This window comes from Nylanderia fulva, unplaced genomic scaffold (genome assembly GCF_048542155.1).
Source record: "Nylanderia fulva isolate GAGA-0341 unplaced genomic scaffold, ASM4854215v1 Scaffold29, whole genome shotgun sequence".
Lineage (NCBI taxonomy): Eukaryota > Metazoa > Arthropoda > Insecta > Hymenoptera > Formicidae > Nylanderia > Nylanderia fulva.
In genome coordinates, this window is record NW_028190358.1 from 343,057 (window position 1) to 370,916 (window position 27,860).

General features: G+C 34.6%; 1 protein-coding gene across 5 annotated transcripts in view; it reads right to left on the reverse strand.

The window, feature by feature from the left end:
- The window catches only part of LOC114933091 (dual specificity calcium/calmodulin-dependent 3',5'-cyclic nucleotide phosphodiesterase 1), a 99,596-nt gene that overhangs the window by 60,747 nt on the left and 10,989 nt on the right, over window positions 1-27,860 (reverse strand). For 2 of the 5 annotated variants that reach the window (XM_029305547.2, XM_085484100.1), the window contains exon 2: window positions 27,074-27,710. The exons of 2 other annotated variants lie outside the window; for them this stretch is intronic. In XM_029305547.2, the coding sequence (XP_029161380.1) occupies window positions 27,074-27,101 (28 nt within the window). In that variant the 5' untranslated portion in view covers window positions 27,102-27,710. Of the gene's footprint in view, window positions 1-12,353; window positions 13,029-15,317; window positions 15,457-15,749; window positions 16,088-27,073; window positions 27,711-27,860 lie in introns of those variants that run through there. One more of the 5 variants, XM_029305542.2, reaches the window with a different exon arrangement.

Below are 27,860 nucleotides of genomic sequence, written 5' to 3' on the forward strand. Positions count from 1 at the left end.
AAAGAAAAGAAAATGAAAAGAAAAACGGTAACGGATAGAGAAAAGGTGTCTTCGACATACATTCAACGATGGATTGATTTTTGAGACAGGGTACACCTTTCGCAAATACTACGAAGCAGCGCACAAACTTTATTCTACGCCTGTTCCAACGAAATTTCCTTTGATGCTCTGTTCGTGACGTTCAGTAATATACTTTCTAGTTTTCTGGTGTGTGTTTGCTTCTTGTTCAAACTCTTTCTTTCTTTCTTTCTCCGACACAAATAAACATTCTATTTTATATAATCAAAAATTGACTCGTTTACGATCCTCTTTATAATATTTTTTCTTATTTTTAATTACCAATCAAATAATATTGACAAATCTATGTATATCAAAACAAAGAAATAAATTTTAATAAAAAAAATGGAAGAAATTAAAAAAATTAATATTGTTCATAAAGAAATAACAAATAACTATAAAATATTTCTTCTTGAAACATCCGATAAATTCAAATTTCATTCTTCGAAATGATCAAAAAAATTCTCTATTCAAAAACACAGGTTTCAAAAACGCTGATAGACGCCACGAATGAATCGTAAAGTTGTGTACGGGCGATTAAATCAATTTGAGGCAAAAAGTAGGAGCAGAGAAGGGCAGACTGCGGAGGCAGGAAGATACGAGAGGGGAAGTGTAAATCCTGCGGCGATATAAAAGCTGCAAGCGATGCTCCCGACTTTGCCATCACTATAACGCAGTTTATTTTTGCGATAAAAACACGGTGCGCGCGCGCGCGCGCGTTGTTTCTCGATAATGCTAAGTTTCGTCTCTATATTTATGACAGCGTTTAATAACGACGGTAATGCATCCATCAATTTGCTCGTCAAATAGGAGAGAAATGTGGCGGCACCCGGATTGCACCAGATTGAACCGACGTCGAGTCAATTGTAGGGAGATATATATATAACGCACGAATCTATACATTTATATATATTCCTATCCGCGCAACGCGCGTTCTTTGTCGACTTAATCACGCGCCAATTATCGACTATTATCTGCCCGATAATAAACGCTACATAATAGACGGATTCGTCGACGATCCTATTGGTGGTGACGCTTTGTTCGCAGAGATGACGGTGAAACACAATCGTTTTCCCGTCTGCTATGCATTCTCCCGCACTAAACTACCACATTAATTTCGCGAATATATGTGCCGCATATATGTACATAATCGCCGCATATACATATATATACTATATATATATACACACAGTATCCCAGACCTACCGTATCACACGTTAATGGGAGATTCCTGAGATGATTTTTCCTCAGCGATAATGTCCATGCAGGCACCAAGAATTTTCGAGTTATAAACGATTGAAAGTAAAAGCTTTTTTGTAAACTAAGCCTTATAAAAACAATTTATTAACAAAACTACATGTTTTAGTTAATTTCAGATCAAGTTTACTTTAATAGAATTTAAGGCCTAGTTACAAAGATACATGATTTCAAGAATTAGGAACATTAAAAAAATGATGACACTTTCGCTGAGGAAAAATCGTCTCCAAATCGCCTCAGGAATCTTCCATTAACGTGTGATACGATAGGTTTGGGACACTCTGCGTGTGTAAAAAAAAATATATATATAGACACACACACACAATATACATATGTATATACAGTGGTGCGAGCAGTAGCATTTTTATTTAAAGCCGCGAAGAGGAAGTTCGTACTTCAAGTTGTACTCAATCATGAACGTCGAGCTTGAGCGAATCTCTTTGACCTCTCGAAAATGCATTGGTCTTGCCGCTAAACGTACACAGCTTAACGGTTAAGGCATTAATCTTCTATAAAAGCAGGATTCCGCTTTTGTTTGCTCTAAAAGCCCGCTGAATGAATGTTTGCCTTCGGCTATAACCGCGTGCCGTGTTCTCCCTCTCTCTTTCTCTCTCTCTTTCTCTCTTTTTCTAGCGTAAGCAATTTTTATTCAATTTTTAAAAATTTACCAAAAATTCAAAATAAATATTTCCCTCGAAGATAACAATCATATTGCAATTTAATAACAATAAATACGATTTAATGGTAATAACAATATTCGCGATGGGAGAAAAACTCGAGTGAATAAATCACGGTAATTATAAATGTTGTACAAACGCTCGATATAATGAAGACACTTGATCCGATAATGTTGCACTTATGAGCATATTATATACATAACGTTGAAAAATATTCATCAATTTTTTACTTAATTAATATATTAATTAATGTTAATATATCGCAAGCTTTTCGAGTGGACGATGCAGTCCAGTTTCTTCCTAAGCGAGCATACACGACGATACAAAATTAGATCAATTAAAACGTTAGGAACAATAGGTGGACTAAATCATTTCCTCGTCCGCAAATGTACCATTCATTAATTTAATTAAATTCTATACATGCGCGCCAAGAGACTCACGGTTAATAGTGGCGCAATAATCTGAGAGATTAAATGTAATATCAAAAAGTGTGCAGCGAAATATTATAACTTTTTTCGTATGTGTGCTCCCTGCGTTTAATTAAAATATTCAAATTAATTAGCGCAAGTTCTCTTGGCCGCGAGAAACTGTCAGAATCAAAATCAGCGCGCGATTTTGACGGTATGAACGCACGTAATCCGAGCTTAAGTCAAAATACACCGCAGTAAACTCTGGCCCAATTTCGTACAACCTAAATTCAATCAAGGTTCAGTAAGCTTCGCACCCTCCTGCCTGCCCTGCCCCCCGTTAACTTTCAATTTACAATTTTAGACCTCGCGCAAGTATTTCCACAAAATTTGTTACAAAAGAGCTAGTGACAAAGGCTTGCATCGTTGTAACTCGTAACTTGCATCCGTCGAAGAGATGTGAACCGTTTCGAACTATACAACGTGCGCCTATGAAATTGCGAAGCTTGGATGCCTTGTGAATCTGGCATCGATTTTTGCTCCGAATAAAAAAAAAACACTTTCGAGGATTCTCAATTATTGTATACAGTTTATTAAAAATTGACAATATGTGTTTAGATCAAACAATCACGAGCCCTATGCTCTTTATTGATATATTTTGATTAAGAAAAGAATAATACTGTATATATGTTGGTCGAGGAAATTTATTGTCATCCACGATTGATCGCTTCTGCATATATATAGGATGACTTTGCTACCTTATAACCGAACAACTCGATCATCGCGTGGAAATACTTTTGAATCGCGTACTTATTTCGTTTTGCAAACAGTACAATGTCGAGGAAGATATATCTGGGAATGACAGTTCCGCGGGATATTTCAGAAATATTTCAGAGAGATGGGTCGGAAAATGTTGGATCGATGAATGGTGCAACTCCCAAGCATCGATCAAGCGAGCGAGCGACTTATGGCTCTCGATTACGCTGACTCGTGCAGGTCGTATGATCTGTGAATTACGACATTATAAATAACGCGTAGGAAATCGTTACGTAGTTTTACGGCCTAATGCCGCGCCTCTCTTGTCGTAGATTATCACGTTAGCGGAAACTCTGGGTGGGTTTCTACTCCCTTAGCTTTTCATCATCACTCTTATCGCGCAAACACACGGGTCGATAGATAAAACAACATACTAAATATATAGGATAGCCCTAAGATAATTAAGATTATCCGTAAAACGAACAATCTATCGCGATTGCATCATCTTTTCCGTACATTTCGGCTATACTTGAAATTCCTTCGTGCTTACATGTATACATAATGTAAGGTACTATAGCGCGATATGAGTTGAATTCAGAGAGAGAAAGAGAAAGAGAGAGAGAGAGATGGTATCTTTATATAACAATACGTGTAACGCGTGTTCTAATTATCATTCACATATGGAGGTCACGTTAATTACGAGAATTTTACGCATGGCAAACACATAGTACTATTTTAGCTCCAAATTGTTATTAAATCGCAATACAATTCCGTAAATGAGTTTCACCTCGCGAGAGAACGCGGTTTGAGAGACACACGCGAGATTAAATCGCGCTTAATTAAGATTCGAGATGAAAGTGAGTGTGAAATATGAAGTTTCATCTCGTTTCCGATGCAGCTCCCTGCAGTATCCTGGAATACACGTTACTAGGAGTTTCCAGCATATACCGTTTTCAAACCGGACACACAATGCGATCGATTTTCTCTGTAGTATTCCAGTTCTGCTTTACCGACCTCCACCGGAAATTACAGCAGGCTTACGACATTTCCGGTTAATTCCATAGGCATTAACAAAAGGGATATTAATGTTCGACATAATTAAAACCACGCGTTTCCTTCAGTTATCTTGTTTTCATTACTGCTATTCCATGTCGCTCCAGAATCAGTTGACAAAATTTCAATTAGAATTGGGAGAGGAGAGAATTTTTCCTAATTAAATTTTTTTTGGTTTTTCAATTAAAGTTAAATCAAATTGACAATTGTGTACAAATTGTTTTCAACAATAATATGCACAAATATTTAAAGAGAATTAAAAAATGAATGATACATGGTACAATCGATAAAAACATTGACATTTATTAATCCTTTGGCCATAAATCAAAGAAATATCATTGCTGCTATAATTATCATTTGGAAAACAAATCAATGTCAAGCGACTGGATTATTAATTAAATTCTCGTTTAACGATGATGCCGCATATATATGATGGCAATAATTTGTTTATTGTTAAAAACAATCCTCGATTTCAAGCTCGATCACATCTCCAATTATAATAATCTAATCGCGTCAACAAATATCATTAAACATAATTAGATAATCGAATAATCTCTCTCGGTAGAATGTTGGAAACGTTCGTTCCTTGTAAATGGCGAAACCTGCGGAAAACGTGACGGACGTTCAAGATGTCTCTGTCTTCCCGCAAACAAGATCCGTAAAATTTGCATACGAGAAACGTAACGACGCGCAAGTTTGCGACCTTCACCTTTGAACGCACAGCGAAAGAGATACATCAATGTCTCTGAACAAATGCATCGTTTGCGATGACGCACGTCAGTAAATACGTGCGAATGGATAATTTATCGTACGTGATGTTTACTGTGCCATTCGCGTTTCAGAAGTTAGCGTATTAATACTCCAAGACATTCTCTCTCTCTCTCTCTCTCTCTCTCTCTCTCTCTCTCTCTCTCTCTCTCTCTCTCTCTATCTATCTATCTCTATCTCTCTCCTAAACGTATTTCTTTTTTATCGCCACTCGGACGTTCTAATGATCCTCGTATGTTGATCACCTCGTTATGTTAATGTTTCTTCTTAAGAGAATATTTCAAGATCGCAAATCGGCTTATGGATATGTTCGAATCGAGGCACTCGAGATACGAGCTTTCGAACTAAGTTTAATAATCAAAGCCACTACATATATATTTGATTCACTACATTTAATCTTTCGTTACACAAGTGTTACGGAGAATCGTGTTTTGCTCTTCTAACATATGTATTATTATTGTGTGTATTTTAGTTTATTTGTATAAAGGAATATTCTGGTCAAATATTCATATCGTCTATATGAATATTTTATTGCTTTAGTTAGATGTAGTGTGTACGTACATGTACATTCACATATACGCAGAATGATCGATAATAGATGCGCATTCGACGAACAAAGGAACATTCATTATCGTAAACGAATTGGAGAACCTCTCCATCGAGATTTAATTGGGCGTTGTTAACTTTTAATTTATTATCACGCATCTTTTTTTCGACTAATCATATATAATTTAAAAATATTTTGAGAGACGCACCTACAAGATATATATATAAATAGTGTCGTAATTACGAAGAACTTCTTATTTTTTTTACAAAGTAATATAACATGATTATATCCTCATCAGACAAACAAACCTTTAAATATATCGATATATATATACCTACTATTATACTTACATATATATATATATATATGTGTACGTCCGATGAATTAATCAATTATTGGAACCAATTAATTAACGGTCGAGAATATTATCACGCCGAAATACAAAGCCCGAGGGCGAACAGTGCACCCTGTTGGTATCGATCGTGAAGGATGGAGTCGGAGGAAACTACCATCGGCGTTTTCAGCTGGCAAACAGCCAGAGCATACTTCTGCATTTCGCGACAAAGAGTAATGCGATCTATCTGTAGAAATATACAAGTGCAAATCCTAAGATTCGTCGTATCTCTTTCACCGCTATTCGAAACATTTCCGATTAAGCATAGGTATTCATTTTATCAAAGGACACTTCTCGAGAGAAAACTTGGGTGAAACGCCTGTAAATATATATTACACGCTACAAATTATATACTTGGGATTAAATCTGCCAGAATATTTCTTTATAAAGAGTAAAAGATATATTAAACTAAAAAATATATAAAACAGACGGTGATATAATACACAAACTGGGGAAGAGCAAAAAATGCTATACGTTCTCCATCATTCGCGCGTAAAGAAAGATTGAAAATGTAATGTGGCATTAAAAATGTAGATTAAATGCAGTAGCTTTTAGAATGAAATACGTAAGCTCGTATCTCGAGTATCTTCGCTTCGAATATATCCATAAATTGATTGTGAATAATACACTTATCGCTACGCATCGATATAGATACCGTTGGGTGCTGCTTAAGACTTCATTAAAAAGCTCGTCGATCCACAATTTTCGATCCAAGGTTTCAGATCCTGCAAATCGTATACTCGCGTATCTTCAACGTGTATACGACGTTAATTTAGATCGCCCATTAATCTCGTAGAGCGCGTGTACTCGTTAACGTATCGCGGTTACCTGCCTATCTCGGATTATTTTACCATCGATCACCAGTTTATACAGTTGTAATCAATAGGGATAATTCGGGTAATTGCGAAAAATTGTTTGGATATCGGTCCAATTAGCAAAAATTGAAACAACATTTGTCTATAAAATATAAAAAATACACATATAGAGAATTATGCACACATATGTGTATATTCTGTATGTTGGAGGCAATTTATCGTACATTTCCAAACTATATTACAACAAAGTTGTTTAAACATGTATCGGAGTAAAATCTACCTTACTGTATCCGTTTACATTCGATTTAGAACGTGCGTCAACTTGGGGATAACTTCGGGTGTTTGCTGGAATTTAATTAGCGCATCGTCCCATCAGACTAAAGTTATTACGCGAGGCCTATCTAAAATGAACGATCGAGAAACGCAATAGTGGACCTATATGTATCCACACCGCTAATGATGCTCCCTACTTTCGAATTATCAATGAGAAGACACTCGTGTCACGCGCGATGCAAATCCTGCCCCACGGAATAGTTAATAGTTAATTATGGAGTTTGTTAAGTTGTACTATGTGCATTGCAAGTGGCGTAGTTGAACCTCACGAGCCTCCACATCGTGAAAACGAGGGACTAATTAGGGATTCACCTTTGACCCTGCCGTTTCCGAGTTCTTGAATTATGAAATCCCTCGCGGCAATATTCGTAGGATGCTTAACAAAGAAAGGTGAGCAAAAAACTTTTGCAAAAGTAGGACAAATCTACTATTATGAAGAAGCAGCGAGTTCACATTTTAGGTAGTCTAAGCATTTTGTCGAAAGATGATCGGTCATATGATAAATTTCTTCGCTTTTTATGTAGTTTGAAGAAGAAGAAGAAGAAGAATTGGGAATCATTTATCAAGACAAGTTTATTGTTTAAGAAATAAAAATATAGAGAAACATAATTAAAAACATAACTATTATATTATTTTATAATATATTATTCGAAAACTTAATCAATCCTTCAATTAAAAAAATTATACATATAATAATTATTACAAATATTCCACGTTTTCATTTTCAAAGTAAAAAGGTTCTTTCGTTAAGGAACCTTTTCTAATATATACGATATTATATATACGTCCTCTGTTGTGTATCTATTTTGACGGAAATGAAGTAATGTGAAGCGAAGTAAGGGTTCAACAATCGATTACGAAAGTTGGAAGCCCTCGAATATCATACTCTACATAACTTGGATATTTCCAAAAATCCAGTTTAAAAAGTAGGCAAGTTTAAACAAACTTTTAATATTTTAACAACAGATTTCAAATGCAGATAAACTAATATTTTTACCTATATTATTTCCTCGATTAAATATTGTGTTGAATCGCAATCAAAACACGTGTACAAACAGTGTAATACAACTACAAAATATATCCAGTCACTGACCGCCTCGTATCCATTAACTGAATTACTTCGATATCCGTGCAGGACAAAATCTGGCAGGTCGTGTAATTATAAACATTCGCCATCAACTCGCGCAGTATATCTCTGTTATCTCGTCTCTTATTATTCACGATACTCTTGGCCGTGCGGTTTCGTCATTCTCTATTTACTTGCGTCCGACGATCAAGTTTCCCTATCATGTTGAAGCTTACTAAAGCATTCTACCACTACTCTAAAGCTTCCATTACGAAAACGCGCGCTTGCAACTTGCAACGAGCATGTGCACGAGAATCCGAGAAGCGGAGAGTTAGCGGAGAAAAATAGATGCGTTTTTTTCCGTTAAACGAACCGGTATTGTATCGACATACGGCTAACACGCGAACGGTAAAATGTCGATCCAATAATACCGAGAGCGTGGTATCACGCAAATACGCATCGCGTGCGCGGATGAGGGACGCTTCCACATCGGAATGACGTCGTCGCTGGCACGTAATCCCATTCATCTTGTCATCGACTCTCTAAATTCTCTCGTCGATACCTGGCCCGACTACTGCCATCGTAGATAGATAGATAGATCTCCCGCTCTCTACTCTCCGCTTCTTTCCTTCCTTCCGATCGTATTTTATTGTCGGCCCATCGTCGTGGCTATGTACCTTGATAAATTATTACATTCCGTCATCGAAGCAAGTAACGTGGTTACATCGGGACGAGTTGGACTATGCGAATAATCTTGCGAATAAAAAAAAAAAAGAGGCCATCGGAAAGAAATGGCGTGCGAATTAACGCAAACTTGGGGTTGTCGATTAATTTGTAGCTCTGGCTTAATTAAACGGACGGCCGATTTTTGTCAGGAAAATCGATACGCGATGAAAATGGCAGAAACACATTGGAAACAGCTCTAGTGAAACGAGACTAATATATTAATGGACCGTAAACTGACAAAAACGAATACTGATATATCTTTGACTATTTCGAAATGAAAAGCGATTATTCCGTTAAATTGTAATTTCCTTATAAACTGTGACAATATTTGACATCGTGATATTTTTATAAATATTAATGCGCTAAAATTGTGTGCAAATTCGCGCATTTTATGTAAATTAAAATTAAAATATATTTCTTTCTCACAAACTATGTTCCTGTAAAATTATAAAAATATGCAACTCTTTGTCGCATCTTAAGCCATTATTTTTAAAAGTTAAAGATAATAATATTCTTTATTTGCTTGCTCATGAAAAGTATAGATAATTTTCCAAACCAACTGCATAAAATAAAAAGCTTTTTGTGCATCTCGCGGTGAAAACAAATAATGTATCGATATCGAATATTATAAAGATATAGCGTAAGAAAGCTAAAAATGTAAAAAAGTGCTTTTATGAAAATCCTGTGTGCTTGCGAGAATCCTACAGCGTTCAAAGACTGGAGCGATATTTACGATTACTCGACTGCTTATCGAGTTTACTTAAAAAACGGAGCTCTTCAAACATATTTCCGTAGTTTCATACAAATATCTAATGAGGAAGAAATATGTTTCGCGTGTGCCATACAAAAATAAGATCGGCAAAAAATATTTGCCTATACACGAAAAGAGATGTTGCTATTATCGTTTTCTAAAGGCAGGACTATACAAACCGATACCAACCGGAAAAGCACGAGACGCACCGGTATATTCGTCTAAATGATAAGAATAGCACACCACCCGTAACAGAAATTGGAAATCAATATTTAAGCCCATTCTTGAGATGTCGTGACCAAGCTGGATTTGCGTGCGGTACCAAATAGATAAGAAGAATACTAGTATAACGTTATACATATATACATATAGATATATATATGCAAGAGCTGTGCACATCCTTATCGTACAAGAACATGTCGCGGATGACTTATTATCGTTACTCCTTTTCGCGATAATAAATGCGCTCGATCGGCCGTTTATGCACGTTTATACGATCGAATTGGTGCAACTGTAGAAAACTCATCGCGAATACATCGGTAACTTTTTGACGAGCGTATCAAACGTATCGTTATAATTTCTACAATCGTTGCATGCTTTTCTGCTATTCCCTGTAGAAAACAACAAAGAGAAAATTGCACATATATGTGGGACGACTGAATTGTCGGTGATCATTCGAACTGATGCACGTGATACAATCAACTGTATGAATATACACACATATATATATATATATATATATATATGTATATATATATATAACATATATATGTTACACTGAAATAAAATTTAAAGATGATAAAACGATTGCATACATATATTTGTATGCACGCGCGCGTAAAGCACCGTTAACATCAAAGAGCTACTTTTTGTTGTAAAATGGCATGAGGGAGTTAAAGTTTCAGTAAAATTCCGGGACAACGACTTTGTGTGATTAATTAGCTTATACTTCACATTTTACATTTAATATTTCGTATCTAGCGCTTATTACCGATGGCATTTTCATATACGCGCGACACGTTGTGAAGAAAATAATTTGATTCAGAAATGATACATCTCGCGGCGAGAAATTCGTATGTGTTGTCGTATATAAGAGCGATCTGTCTATACAACACAATCGTTCGAACATTTCTCTGTAAAAGAATATATTTCCAACGTGCGTTGAAACAATGGAGTATAAATCTGTGTGCTGCGTCATAAGCAAATAATAAACTACGACGGAAAATAGGCAGCAACGGTATAACCCTGAGCGAATATCTTATTTTACGCTACAATAAATGTTTGCAAAACGCGGCAAACTCTCGGCACCGAGTGTCTTTAAATTCTGTTTTCGCATTCGAGTCATAGCGAATTTATCTTTTCACGCTTGGCATCTTGCGAAAACTCTCCACGAAAAGACGTGACCCGTGATATACTCGACGTCGACTTTGTTTCGCTTTACTCGCCTCTTCAATTCCTTTCACGCGACCTTTCTTTTTAACTACTTTCCGATATAGAGCGGTGGTTGCCTACTAGAATTTTTCTTCGGGCATGGCCCAAAGAGGTAGTGTGCTTCAATTCTAAATTCGTATTATCTATATCCCCGGTACGAGTTTCATTATAGGAGATCGTATACAATAAAGATTTATATGAAATTTAGAATATATGTACATATTGTTTTCTTATGATTTTCTCATCACAATTTCTAAATATTCAGCATAAGACAGACATTCGGACACATTAAACTTATTTAATAATCTTTATTTTCAATTAGGCTAATCTTTCTCTAATTTTCTCTGCACTTAAAATTCCACATTAGACAAATAGATGACCCGATATTTGGAATATATTGTAATATAAAATCTCTTTTGAATTTAGCGACTATTCTTCGCGGATCAATGAAGCTCACGTGTTACATACGTAACGTTTAGCGTAATATTGGATCGGAACGATCTCATAAAAGACTCTGCATCTATTCGATAGTTGACGAACAAAACTCTTCGTCGCATCGACACCTACATTCTTGCTGCAACGTGCACCTGAGAACGTTGTTTACGCAATAACTTTGTATAATGTATATATATATATATATATTTGCATAATAATGGTAATGTAAAAATTGTGTCTATAATCATTATGGATTGATAACACAACATAAATAGATTTGCATTCATTATTAAAAGTAAATCGTAATATTTTTTTATAAAAATAAGTAGACGTATACTATGATTATCTCTATTCTATTTTTACTATTAATGAATAGTATATAATCATTTAAAGAGTGAAATGTAATGCAATTGAAAAATAATGTATTATGTTCACTGACAATCAATAAAACTGAAGAAAATTATTAATTGAAAAAAAAACATAGAATGCAATATCATATTATTTAAATACAAGACAGCTTGTTAACTACATATATCGATATGTTAGTACTAATTTGATATTAACTAAATTATGTATTTTATCTCAATTTAATCGTGTTTCATTCCGCATTGTCAGTGGTTTTGTAATTTTTTAATGATACAACTACACTTGATAAGGGCCCGTACCCAAGGGCCGAAACGTTGTGTGTAATACGATTTGTATTAACCAGTCAGGTCGAATTTTAATAAATCATTTATAATTTTATTCATCACGGGCGAATTTAATTTAATCATTTGAGATTTAAAATTATTTTATTATATGTATCTCTTTTTTGATGTATCCGAATGGCTGTCAGTTGATATAGGAAATGTAGAAAAAAGTAAGTCGGTAACAGAATTACCTATCGTATACGTCGCACCATCCAGCTGAAACGTAGCACTCTTGCATTTTTTGAAGAGTTTTTGGTGCGAGTAAGCAGGAAGTTTCGGCAAAGGGGGTGGCGGCGGCGGAGGCGGAGGTGGACCCTTCGGGCCGTACTTTACGTGCCTTTCACTCTGGCTCATTTCTCAGGCGTAAAGGAAATGTAGTCGCAATCTCTTCGCCTCGCCTCGCTCCAGGCGACAAAGCGGACAAGCGGTTGGAACAACTTTAGCCGTTGGATGCGCGCATGACTCGCGCATGAATACAGTTTCTGCCACTGTTAGTTCTCAATCACAGATCTTGATCTTGACGATCCCAATTCCGATCACAATTACACCAATTAGGGGGATTTATTCTGCTCGAGCGAAAGTAATCGCTCTTTTATTCATCTCTTATTGCTACGACGCGCACTCGGAATTATATCTTGCCTCGCTTCTTAAAGTAGTCACTTTTTATTTTGTCGCGTTAAAGTCAATTTATTTCGTGAAATCTTTTCTCAAGTACACACAAGAGCATTAAGATTTTTTTTTTATAAATTAGACAATTTTTTGTAAATGAAATTTAATCCGAAAATTTGTGCAATTAACACATATTTAGTCATTTGATTGTGAACAAAAATTTTAATTTCACCATAGATATAACTAGAGATAGATCACTAGAGATATAATTTCTACATTATAGTATAAAAACTGATATGGACGAAGTGGATTAGTATATGTCGAAAGATTTTAAATTTATTGAAAATTGATGTAATTTACCAACGGAAAAAGCCAACACATTGCAAGGGTTTCGTATCAATAAAATATAATTTTGCGTTCACAAAATAAAATCTATATTTTCATACTGCATATGTAAATGCAAGAATTGATATTTTTAAAGTAGTCTCAAGATACTACAAGGTTACGAGTATTCATATATTTTGTAACGTTTGTGCCTTAAAATAATCCAGTTTATATTGAATGTAGGGTCATCCGCGATATTGCTATCGCACGATAGCTATTACATTAATGAAATAACAATATTATTCACGTGAATCTATATAAGCTAAGCAAAGATTATTTTAAATCACGAAAGTGTTCTCTACTGTTAAAAAAATATAATAAAACAATAATTAAATTTAATTTACGCAAAATAGTTATAGACTAACAAATCACACATTTATAAATTGATTTTGTTGAAAGTTAAAAAAGGATTATTATTAAAATAATCTTTTTCGGAATTATTATAAAATTATTTTTGTCCTCGTCTTATATTATTGAGATAATATTTTCAGATGAAAATAATGCAATCAAGTATACAGGATACGAAATAAGATGACGATGAAAATCAATTATTCAAAATTAAAATTATGTTAAATAAACTGTTCTAGAATAATCTTATTGGCCAACCTTCGACACTATAGGATTACATTAGCATACAATTGTATATATATTTGGGTTAATACCGCATACGTAAGAAAGAGCTAAGAAACTTTAGAGATTAAAACAGATGCACGCGATCTAATGGACGCGCATTATAGAGATACATAAATTATCGCGATTTGAAATTGCAATTCGATCAATTTAGCCGATATACCATACATTCTGTATAGCGTCAAATTCATATCGCAAGCCCGACACCAATAAACTCGTCTCTTCCTCTTCGCTCGTTGCTTCGGCTATCTTGCATCTCGTTTCATCCCGTGATCCCTATCACGGCAAAAAAGGGAAAAACGAATCGATTGCACCGCTGGGAGACTCGATCATTTTTGTAAACGATATCGCCAATCACACGCGCGCATGCCAACATATTTCTCTTTTTTCTTTTTTTTTAAATTTTATTACAGGATTTACGATCGAGGGTATACGTGTGTGCGCGTGTTAGAAAAGTTAGAAAAAAAGAGAAAGAGAGAGAGACGTGCCTGCGCGCAAGAGATACAAATACCTGAAACGATATCCACATTTTCACGTCTCTCCGAGCCAATTTGAGTTTCCACTACATTCCGCAGAACGAGCCGGAAAATCTCCCGACGCTCGCTGTCCTCGCGTCCGCGGAGAAATTTATCACGCGTTACGTCAGTTATGGTGCATTTTGGAGAACAGGAATAAAGCGGACACATTTCTGTATGCATCCACGATGATGCAAACAAGAAATCTGTTAAAAATCTAATTAAACTCACGTTTTTACCGAGAACCTCTCATTTCTTTCTTTCTTTCTCCTCCCTCTCTATATCTTCTTTCTATTTATGTAGTTATGTTTATAGAACTCATTGCTTTGTTATAATCGGATTTCTAATACAAATGAAATTAGGTTACCGCCGTCAAGCGTGAGACTAGATCATATAATGTAAATACGACGACAATGTTGAATATACAAAGAGCGTGTTATCGAATGAAAAGTCGAATTCTTACAGCGTCAAGCTGATTGTCGTTTTAAAGAAATTTAATTCACGTAAACAAAGCTCCACTTTCAACTGTATACTAATTTAGGTCGAGTGTAGTAATGATAGGCGAGACAATAAAATTGTAACAACTGAGAAGAGAGATGTGATGTTTCGTCATTGTTGTGGTAATAACTTTCGAGCTCGGTGGTTATTGTATTTATGTCAAGATTATTCGCGCGATTGCAATTAAATCAATTCGCCGCTCTTTATGCAAAAATCGTACTATTATTAATTTAATAATTTAGCAAAGACGAATTTTTTTTTTTTAATATGCAGCCGATCAATATTCAGTTCTTATGGTCAAAGATATTTTTATGTTTGTCGACAGCTTTCAGATTATCTTCTCAATGTTCGGAAAAAAAGAAAAAGTAAAAAATTTATTTCGCTTCGTATATACATATGTATAAATATATATATATGAATACTCGCTTTTTAAATGTATAAATAAACAATAGACACATGGCAAAATATTAAATTTATACCAAAAAATATTTTTCTTTTAACGAATTCACAATATGTTACCATTTCCATATATCCGCGATGTACGTATTATTCATATTACATTTACTGGAGTGCGCATTCATAATTAATGAATTCTTGCTTATGTAATGAAACTATGCGCCTATGTTTTCTCATTGTCCGAAAATGCAGAAAAATTTTACTGCAAAAAAATTACAAAGGAATACTATAATAATTATTACGCATGTACAATATATAAATATATAAAATACAAAATTATATATATCCGTTTTTTCTTAATCCAATTAGGAGAGAAAATATTGTGGCAAAGTAAAAGATGCTTATAAAGTTATTAGAAAATAAACTTGTTGTCTTAATTATATCGCAAACCGAGAAGCACACGCAACTTTGCAAAAAAAGCTAAATTATACGTTTTATAAAAAAAAAAATAAAAAATACACAAAGCGTAATAATTTTTGATTATTTTATAAGCACGTTATGTTTCTTCATATCCGACACTTCACTGACTCGCGCACGTTGTTGATTACCAACAAATTCGATCTCGTATCATTCATCACACATGTAAATGCAAAAAAAAAAAAGAAGAAGGCACACATTTACTCGATATCGACTTGATAATTTTTGCGTCGGGCGAGTTTGATTGTAGTAAGAATTTTTGTAAAATAAACGATATATATTTAAAAATGACGCGCGCACCGCGCACAAGTATATCTATCGAACAACGAGGCGATCGAACAGATAAGCAAGATGCGGCGCCGAAAATACGGAGCTTTTCCTGATTCGAGTTCGCGGACGCGACTCCACGTGCCTCGGTCTGCAACGCGACTCGGACGCGGCTCGAAAGCTCGCCTCGAAAATCTCGCGCAAGCGTGCGGTGCTGTGGCTTGACGAAAGCCAATCCACGTAAGTCTACGTACTGGGCTACAAGGCGGAAAAGAGAGCGAGAATGAATCGCGGGGGATGTGCGCGAGCACTACCCTTCGCTCCCTCGCGAGAAATTTGCACCTTTCGTGAACCTCTACCTCTCTGCAAAGACGAATGTAAAGAACGAATCTTTATACGTTCATCTTTTCAAGAGTGCGCCGCATTCAATCTCTTTGACTGATCAAACGAATCACTACTTCCTCTACATGAAAGAATCATTGATTTTAGATTTTATTTAACCACAGCTTTTTCAAATACCTATTTCTCGACGCTTTTCATATTTATTTATTTAAACGAAATTTCCAACAATCGCGACAAAATACATTCCAAGTAGTCAAGTTTTCTTCAATTTGCCATCGTATAATACACTGTCTTATGTTTATATTGATGCATATATACTAAACATGAAACTTACACAGAAAAATGAAAAATCACAAATTTTAATTCTTAATTGTTGTTAAAGCAATGCATTTCTAAGGCGCGAATTATATTCGGCGCATAAATTTCGAGAGACTCGATCTACTCACAAAGATACACTCGAGCTTTTAGATTGAAATAGCACTTGGCGTTATTAGCACACTGTTCTATGAACAGCGATTATTATTATCGAGATGCACTCGAGCTGCGTATAGCGAGGGTCGTAGAGAAATAATTCGTTTAGAAAATAGCACGCGACGCAATTGCCAGAAATTTTAACGACTCACCTTGACTCGGTTGTCACTTGTTTAAGTGCCAAGGAAGATGCTAATAAACGCGACATAAAAAAACCACGATCGAAAAATATTTTGTGCAGAGTCGCATAAGACGGTAGAATTCGTTCAACGACCGGATTCTCCTTTCGGCTACATCCTGCCCACCCACTATTCTTGCTAGTATCGATCTAACGTTTATAGGACAAAACGTAACCCTCATTCACGTGTAACACCTTCTATCTCAACAACTTTGTACGAAAAGTTGTTTGCACCTCTTGAAGATAATTAAACGAGTATGCAATTTTGCCACTATAGAAGATAAATTGTTATAGATAAATTCAGTCGTTTAAACTATAGTTTATAATATCTTAAATTATTTAGCTATTAATTATACATCTACCCTTTTACGACATATATTGTCCCTCCACTCCCATTTATCAATCAAATGTCAGGAAAACTTAAATGTCAGCAATATACTTAAAATAAAAAAGTACAGACTTTTTTTATTGAATATTAAATCCGATTATTGATTTATCGCGCTACAATGACATTTTTTTATATTCTCCATTCACATATATTATTTAAAAAATAATAATTTTTCCGTTAAACTTTGTATCTTTTTGCAAAACTACAAAATCGCAAATTTTATTTATTTTAAATAAATATTTTCAGCATAAAAATATATATTGGATATGAAATATGTGCTCAAATTGGTTTGCTCAAATTGGTAAATAAAAATAATGCTTGAAATGAGGCAAAGAAATTAAGAAAAATATATATATATATATATATATATATAGTGATAAGTGCGTATTAACGGCTAATATAAAATTGTGCGACCAACTGGACAATGAATGGCGGTATCATTGCGGTTGAGGAAGCCGATAAGACGTGCGCATCACCTATCCGACCTATAGCTAGTTCTCTCGTCGGCTAAAGTCGTTCGACCTCCGGGGTGTAATTTAATTCAAGGGTTGGATGAGCAAAGATAGATATAGATGCGCGAAAACGGGTGTACACGGGATGAGGACGAGATAGAAGCGATAAAAGGGATCGAACCGGGACGAGAGCTCGGGATGGTAGGTGAAAAAGAGAAGTATTAAGTGACATCGGAGGAAGGAAATAGAAAACACGGAAAAAGATGGAAAAGAAGCACCGGAAACTGCGGAGAAAGAAATGGGCCGCGGGCAATGACTGGATGGAGGGCTTGAAGATCGAGGGTATCGAACGAAGCGGCGCGTCAACGAAGACACATCTTCTTCTTCTTCTTCTTCCTTTAGTGGCAATAGAACACACTGTTTAAGATCGTGGTTCAAGCTGCCAGATTATCTTCTGAATAATATGAGCTTGGATTTGTACGTGTATTTGTGTGTGTGCGTCGAATCAGTATATTTTAGTTTTGTGCTTAATGGTCCGTATATACAACGGACTGGGTATAAAAAAAAAAATTTTTTTAGACGAAACACGTCTGAACTAAACACGTCGGCTGTCCTGTGCCCAACTTTACGAAGACGCATCGAGGGTGGAAGATAATTTAATGTTTGGATTCGCGCTATCATCGAGAAAACGCTCGGCGGTGTCGAAGGTCGTGCGAGGAGATATTTCCCTCGGCCTCTCGGTACCTATCCTTTATCTTTCCGCAAGAGAAAAGACCGAGATTCGAGCGAAGGAGTCGGTGAAGGACAGGCTTAACCGAGAATACTTCGAGGCGCGTGACATTTTCTATTTAAAAATCATCATGTCATCTAATTGAAACCTCAAGGCTCATCTTCTCGTAATCGATATAAGCTTTGAAAAACGTGATAAAGAGGCAAATTGATACATTGTGTTGCTTTATCTTGGTATACGTGTGTGTGTGTGTGTGTGTGTGTGTGTGTGTGTGTGTGTGTGTGTGTGTGTGTGTGTGTGTGTGTGTGTGTAATGTGTATCTTGTTGCAGGTGTCGAATAATCGGAATAATGATCTGATGATCCGTCGCGCCTAATTAATAGCATATTACGAATGCTGACTCAATCGCACATGTCCTTATCGTGACATGAGTTGATTGACTATTAAGTGGACGTTAGTAGATAATCTCAGAGAATACCGTCTATAATACTCTGATATCACTGACGATGAGTAAAATCACGCGAGGAAAATCATATATCAAAATTACATTACCAATTTATCTATACTTTTCTTAATACAATTTCTCCTCTTGCTCGAGATAAAGATAATAAATGAAAGTCTAAAATTACTTGAGAGAGAATTTTTTAATTAAAGTGATTGCGACGCGTAACGCTATAGTACAGTACAGCTGACTGCAGAAACGTATATCATCGCGATAAACGACGCGTGTTATACAAAAAAATTCCGCTTCTTGCATTTACATCTCGGAAATGGAAACGCGATACTCGTGAACGGAATATAAATTACGCGGACGAAAAAGACGACAGTTTATATTCTATATAATGCATGATATGTACAAGTATTATAAAAGGTAATGTTTGACAACTTATGTTTGAAAAAAAATCATTAAAAAATCTATCACTTGGTATAACGAAATCCTGTATACCGCAATAATAAATGTAAACGTGCTGAGACCAATATTAATGAATTTGTCAGCGGTTTATAACTTTGTAACCCATTTATCATCAAAGTTCAAAGATAAACGCGCACTCTACAACACAGCGATCGTTTGATCTTCCGAGTATTTTTCCTTCGACAGCTCTCGATTATCTGCCAATTTAATTAGCAAAAAACTCGATTCTTACTTCTTTATTTTACCAATAAAAATTGGACCACGATCATTCTAATTTAAGAATATGCTTACATGTGACCTTAACCCTTGAAGGACCGTGGGAGGTAATTAAGAGACCCTGAAACTTTTATTTTCTTTATTATTTTTACAATTTTTTATCTTTTTAATTAGAACTTTGGCTATTTCGTAGCATAAAATAAATTAATCCTTTTATATTATAACAATTAAACATAAATTCAAAGAAAAACTAATATATTCATATTTTTTCAAAAATGTTTCCTTATACAAATATGGAATCAATCTTCGTAAGAATACATTTTTATGAGAATATATTTATTGATTGTATATAATAAAAGTTCTGCTGGGGATACATATATATCTTACATATATATATAGTTACTCTCCTATAGTCCTTTCCGTAAATATTTTTCACGCGATCCTTTAAGGGTTAATATGATATGCATGCGCACGAATACGAAATAAATACCGACCGAATGTATTAAAAATGGATATTAAATTCAAAAAATATTTCTGTGAGAGGAGAAGATTATTACCCTTTTTCCGCCACTTTCATGCATGGTATAAACAATGTGAAAATAATTTTAAAATATAATATAATTAATAAAAATATTGGAAAATATCGCACACACGTGTTGCATACAACACATAACTTTAAAAACTGAAATTGCTCAGCGATATAAAGGTAGAGTTATTTCTGGAATTGTACTGTTATTAAAGAGGATAATGTCTAATGCATCATTGTGTGTCAATTTTCGCATGTTGCATGCGCTTTTATGTAACAATGTTCTCGACAATTGTGGAATTGCGTTGTCTCTTCGAGATAATCGAATCAACTCTGTCGAAGGAAAAAATAACACCTGTTTAAGAAATCGCACAGTTTTTTCGCAGGTCGACGCAGGTGATGATTGACGTCAACACGTCGCACCTAGTTTGATGTAATCTTCATCGTGCTACTTACGCATTTCCTACGTATTCAACGAATGCATTATGCGCGTGGATCCCGACTACGGCGAGAAGCATATCGTATACATTCGTGATTGCGCTATAAAGACGATATGCATAACGTCGCCTGTTTCAGTCGCCGGGGACGAACTGGCGTCGGTGATCGTAAATTTGCAAAACAGAAACGCATCGCTACTCTCTACGACGACCTCGTATAATGCATACATAAATGAAAGAGAAAGATACGGGCAACTTCAAATTGAGAGAGTCGTGACGATACGAATCTCGTATTTTTCGCAAAATTCTATTTTGCGTAAAAACATGATTTACGAGCGTCGAACAAATCTAAATAATGCAAGTACAATAAATTCCTATTCTCTTCCTAGTTACGTTACCTATATTTGCCACACGCAAGATGTGCATCGCCTTTCCACATAAGTATGCATATACATATATGCTACACGTGTGTTTTGATGTTTGCTTAAATTGAAGTAAAATATCCGACATTGAAGTGGGATTACCGAATGTCTTTAGCTTCCAGAACTGTCTTTCAAAATTTGTCGATAAAATAAAAAAAAAAAAAGAAAAAGTTGGAGAAAAATATAAATGGTATGTAAACACAATATAGAGCGACATCGTAAACTTGCAAATATACTCGAAAAGCGGAATTCAACGCGGTAAATCAATTTCCATCATGTTTTCTCCTGACACCCTTCCGAACGTTATCGACCACTTGCGCATTCATCGATCAAAATTGCATATTGTCTTGCATACTCTTCTCCAATAAATCGCAGAGATAGATCTCGCAATAACGTTAATCGTTCCCCGACTTTCGCAGGGATGCAGCGAATGCAATCTATTAAGCTTACATTGTTTGCGTAATAATTCCTCTCTTTTTCAAGTCAGCGCATTGAACAACAATAATTTGCCAGGAAGGGTAGAAATCTTATCGTAAATATTACGCAGAAATTAAAATTGACGATAATATAAAAGTCGAACGTAATTCTTCAACGCAACAATATCGTTAAAATGTTCGCAAACTTTGCTCTCAATTTATGAAATTATTATTCATTAACCATTTTCCAAAGACCTTTTTAACGTATGTAGCTCTTTTAATTACTCTCGAAATTAATATGTATATTATAATAAATTTTAAATATTGTATACGTATATACATATACATGCATATATTTGTTAATATATTCTATATTAATTATCTGTAGATAAAATTAAATTTATTCGCTAATTTCACTTTATTCTGCGGTTGAATTGCGCCAAATTCAAGCGAACGACGTATTTTTGGCAGGGCTGCAGTAAACAACATAATACATATGTATATCTCAAAATTATGTCTCCCTTGTGTGAAAGATCAAGGATACGGAGAAAATTATATTATCTATGCCGCAAATTGCACTGATTAAAATGACGGTGTAGTCTCGGACTCTTTTATCTTTTTGGTAAAATTATATAGAATGCGCACATCCCTTTGATAAATAATTAGAAAACGGAAGTTAGTGAGAGAGAAAGAGGGGGAAAGACGAGGGAGAGAAATAAATTACGAGAGAACGGTTTACGAAATGACCTCGCATTGCGAATCGTTCGATGCGGATATCGCGTGTGTGTAGGTGGAGCAGGACGACCCGTATCCACAATTTCGCGTGGGCGGATTGAAAAACGAATGATGTAAAGATCCCGCGATTCAATACAAATGCTTTCTCGAGATGCGACCATTTGTAGCGTCTAAGAATGAAGAACCATATATACCATACTAGTAGCTTAAGTCAAACGTACAATACAATAGTAACAGTATAAAAATGATAACTGACAAAAGCCTGATCAATAAATTGAAGAAACAAAGAAACGTCTCAAAAACGTTTCATTATTCATAGGAATTAATCTTTAATTAACATGCCTTGTAGAATTATTTTATTGATTTAGAATAAAAAAAAAATAGAGAAAGAACAGAGCAAAAAGATAATGATCCGCATGTCAGTTGAGGATTATTAAAGATATTATTTACTAGAAAAAAAAATTTATAAAAAATTTGTAAAAGATGATATTGAATGAAATGTGTTATATAAATAATTAAACGGTTTATATTATAAATTCGGAAATATTTAGCTCTTTATTTTTAATCATATATATTCCAGCTAAAGTTTTCTTTGCACTGCTTTTTTCACATGTTTGCATCTTTCGACAATCAGTCTCTCGAAAATTTAATACAAGAATATACGTTTAAGAGAACGGGGAGCGAGTGTCACCCCAAAAATGCGATCACGCCGACCTCGCTCCAAGGTCCGCATAGGTCAAATTCGATTCAACGCAAATTCTTCGGAAGTTTATCGTTCGGTCGAGACTGTGAGCTGGCGTTTACAAGCGCTTTATTAAAATATTTCTCCACTTTTCCACTTCTATTTCTCTACTTCTCTCTCTCTCTCTCTCCTTCTCTTTGGGGGCTTTTACATTTCTAATAGCGCAAATACGTAGAATGCCAGCAGCTGAGATCGTAACCAAATTATGGGAAATCGACGTGATCTCTGTGAAAGAGCTCATTAAGAGAATCATTAACGTTAAGCGCGTTGTAGAATCTAGGAAAATTAAACGGATAAAAGAAATTGGGAGAGAAAAAGAAAGAGAGAAATACAGATTATATTATATATGAAAGTCTTTCACAAAAGATTGGTAGAGGAAATTCGAATAACAAAGCAGAGAAAATCCGGTGTTATAGTAACATATAAGGCCATTTATGTGACCAATTAACATTTAAACCGCGATTCCCCTTCTCTTTATCGTCGGGCAAAAAATAGTAAAATACAAAACGAGACTTGACAATATAATAATATTCAACAATGGATAATTTACCGACGTGAACTGAAAGCAAGAGAGATATCGGATTTTATCGCAAAGAAGGTCTCATAAGGAATACTGGCGCCCACTAGGTAGTCATCATGGACAACCTCAACAACATTATTGATTTTTGCTAGACTGTATAGAATATAATTTTCAAAGCGCGAAAGATGCGATTTGAATAAAATGTCAACAATGCAAAAATTATATATTTTTTTTATAAACAATATACTGCACGTAACAATAGAAAATTAAAATTATAGAATTCATTAAATATCTATCCCACTGTTAACTGTTTTTATTTAATTTCAATAAAATATAGAGAAAGATTATGCATATGTGTAGGTATATGTTTATGACCTAATAAATAGAATAATAATTGAAGCTAGCGATAAATATAATAATAATAACTTTATACATAAAACTTGACAGTGTTATCATTTTGCAAGAGATATGCACATACATATATTATTAAATTTTTACATGAATTAAGTTAAAATATTTAATTAAAATGTCAATTATATATTTTCATACAAGAGATTCACAAAAAGATTTTATCTACGGTAAAGAGGATATATGCGTATTTGCATGTTTTATTGGTCGCTAGATTATTATAAATACAGTAATAAATGGTATGTAAGTTATTATGAATATAATGTTAATTAATGCATTAATTATTATAACAAATGTATACGCGGGCACTATGCTTTTGCGGTATATGTATGTACATACTAATTACCATTTATGTGATTGCGTTAGTGATTTACAAAGATTTGAATAATGCATAATCGTATTTGATAACATGCGGGTTCTTTCACATTTCAAAATAAGCCAATTGAAAGATGGAAAATGTGACCAATAGCTAATATTACATAATTTTATAATTTACCGGATGTCCAAAAATAGATATGATTATGCGCGCTTTTTAAACATAATTACTGAAAATTGTGTTATTATTAATGTAAATAATTTTGTGTATAATTTAGTTTGTATAATATTTGATGTATCCAAAGTAAAGCTAGTTAACGCCTTAATTATCGAAATTTTATTACGAGAAAATATCTTTAATTATATTAAAACCTTGATAATTCCAATTGCATTAGTATCGTTTCATTATATTATAACACACATATATAGGATAATATATTAATTGCGCTCGAGAGTAAATTAATATTTCGTCAAATTGATCGCCGTCAATTGCGAAACACTCTTGACTATATCTCATTCTAACATCTCGATATTTCATATTACTTCGCTTTCCCGGAAATAAAGTTTTCGTTATAGTTTTCATTACTAGAAGAGATATCGTATTTCCGATATCTGTATCAGAAGCCAATGCGTTCAATCTTGTAAACTCAACTCTCAACATTTTATTTGTTTTCGCGTATTATTTTTATTTTTAGTCTTGATTGTTATAATCTCGTGTTAATTCAATTCAGTTAAAATTAAAACGACACAAAAAACATTTCTGGGAAAATTAATACATATTGCACGCCAAGTCGACTACGGTTAATTGGAGCAATTCGATAACTCTCAGTGTAATGTCTCAACGGCACTTTCCTACAATTATCAAAGTCTTATTATAGTTTCCTTGAGATCAACAGAAATTCACAAACATTATTAGTACACACGGCATTTATTTTTATTATGTGACATTAAATTGAAAAAGTCGATAAAAATGTTTCCATCTATAAATTTTTTGCATACGACGGAAAGAATTACACACCATACCTGTAATTCACGACTATCGATATAGTCGCATTCGTGATCGAGAAACATCCCCCAAGATAATTCAATGGATACTTAAATTGAGACAGATATAAAGATAGAAATGTGTATCAAGAAAGAGTGTTCCAATATATCGAAATTTTTAACCACCTCCAAACTTAAAACGACAAAATTATTATGTGACTATACTAATGTAGTTTTACTCTTTGGAAGAAAGCAAACATTTAAACAATAATTAAAAATCGCAGAATAGTTGCGAGAATCAAAAGTGTGTTATGTAAATGATGCAAACAGTAGTAGGAAAGTTTAAATAGATGTATAAACTCTTTGTATCAATTTTAATAATTTTTAGATTTTGGATTTGCATTAAAAAATAATTCGCAAGAATTTCCGTCAGTTCGTTAGTTCGTTAATTCGATTCTTAAAGTACTTTCTCCCTATCTCTTTCTTTCTTAATTTTTATGAGTATATCTCCAATAAAATTTAACGACGACAGCAATGCATTTTTATATTCTTTACTACAGATCTCGAGAATAAAACGATTCTTGTAACACAGAATTGAGGGAATTATTTGATTGAGATATAAATAACCTACGACGATTCAATTTGTCATATTTTCTGCCGTAGTTGCTACATTTACAAGCTTATATAATTGTGTAATATCGATGTTTTACGATAATTAACACACATGAACGGATTACTTCACGTATGATTCCATTCGCTAACCAATTCGCAAAATAACCAACTAAATCGATAAAGAGTAATTCTGGTTAAAAGGACTATTGTTTGATCTAAATAAGCAAATGGATAAAATGCGAGATAATCTCGCAAAAAGAACATCCATGTTCGATGCTCACGATATTTCCAAGAAAAATTGACATATCAATTGGCTATCTGTTTTGACATGAGAAAATGTTATTCTCAATCATTGGGAAATCTACGATGATTTTCTTCAATCCTTCACGGAAACATTTTGCTAGATGTAATCTTTCGTCGAAGCTAGGTCTCTAGCAATCGTGCGAAATTCGTTTCTGGAGCAATCGCAGAGCGATCCTTGTGCAATGTTCGCCAAAGTAGAGATGTATAATTTAATTTGCGCATTGAAAATCATGAGAGCAAGTCTAGAGCTAATTCCGGAAACAAGCTTCATCTCGACAATTTCTACGACAGGCTGTTACAACGTTCCGAATTCATCGTTGATTGGTACGAGTCGATCGAACGATCCCGAAAAGTGCCGACCATTCAATAACTTTCTCACGATCACTAGGGCTTTCAACGGTCTCATTTGCAAGTCTAAAATCTCTTAACCGCAAGCGGGAACAATTGAAATGTGTTTATTTCAACGTACATCACACATGAACACATACATGAACAAAATAAAATCGATTCCCCATTACTCAAAAACCAATACTGTGAAACGTGCAAAAATATCATATTTTCTGTACAAATATACGACACGATATTGTAGATGCTACGCTATATGAAAGTTACGGCAATACTATGAGACTATATACATGCGTTGAAAAAAATGTTACTTTCAACGTCAATTTTTGTTTATCGATTTGTTAAAGAAATATCCAAGAGCTAGCTAAAGAATACCTACCTAAGATTAAGATAAAAGACTAGATATTGAGATACTTTAGAGCTTTTTGAAAATAAAAATAATGAGATCCCCCGTATTACGCCTTCACAGCAGGTAGATAGTACACGATGGTAAAGGGGATTCGTCGAAACGGAATAATTCTCTCGGGGAAAAGAACATTTATCTTGCACTTAAATCTTAGGAAGCGTAGGACACGAAGGAAGAGGGACAAGAAAGAAAAGGTGGAAAACTCGTCTCTATTCACTCAGAGGTCATCATCGATAGTGTTCAAAAATAAAAACAGCGCTCGAAATAACTTTTACCTTGTATTTGTTGCCTGTCCTTATCCATTTTGTATTTCCCTGTCTCTCTGGATCACTGCATCACGAAACTTTCCAACTTTGACCGAGCTTGGCCGGCAGCGCGTATATCGATTTTAACGATTTTTCGAAAAGTGTGCGCATCTGTCGCGAGCGAAACAATCACTGATGCGACTCGTAAAAAGGATCGGTGCGTAATAATTGCGACGATAGAACTCCGCGCTTTAAACTTTTCTTTTTTCTAAAAACTCGCGTCCAATCGTTCTCTTTTTCTCTCTCTGTCTTTCTTTCTCGAATTATTTAAATCCAAAATCGATAGAACCACGAAAAAAAAGAAAAAAAAACCAGCAAAAAGAATTCTCGACCGGTGTACTCAATTCACACCACTATGCGATTGCTTCTCTAAGTCTCTACTCGATAGATCACACAGTACGATAGAAACTGTCGCAAGAAACTCGCAATAAATTTAGAAACAGCCGGAAAGTCTATCGCATCACTCGCTTCTAATATAATGCGTACAATGACCGAATCGCGATTACACAAATAAATTTGACATTTCTGATATCTGACATTTCTGATCTGTTTCAAGAGACAATTGAATCCGTGCTCCTTATACGCCAATATGATTTCCCATTTGTACCTAAATGTCGAAATTAAACTTTTAATACTTGCCTCAATCCTCGCGTGTTATGTAAAACCAAATCAAACACAGTAAATATCGAAAATTAATATTTGTGCAAATATATTCTGTGGACACAGATTATTTTTTTAATAATTATTTTTAATAAAA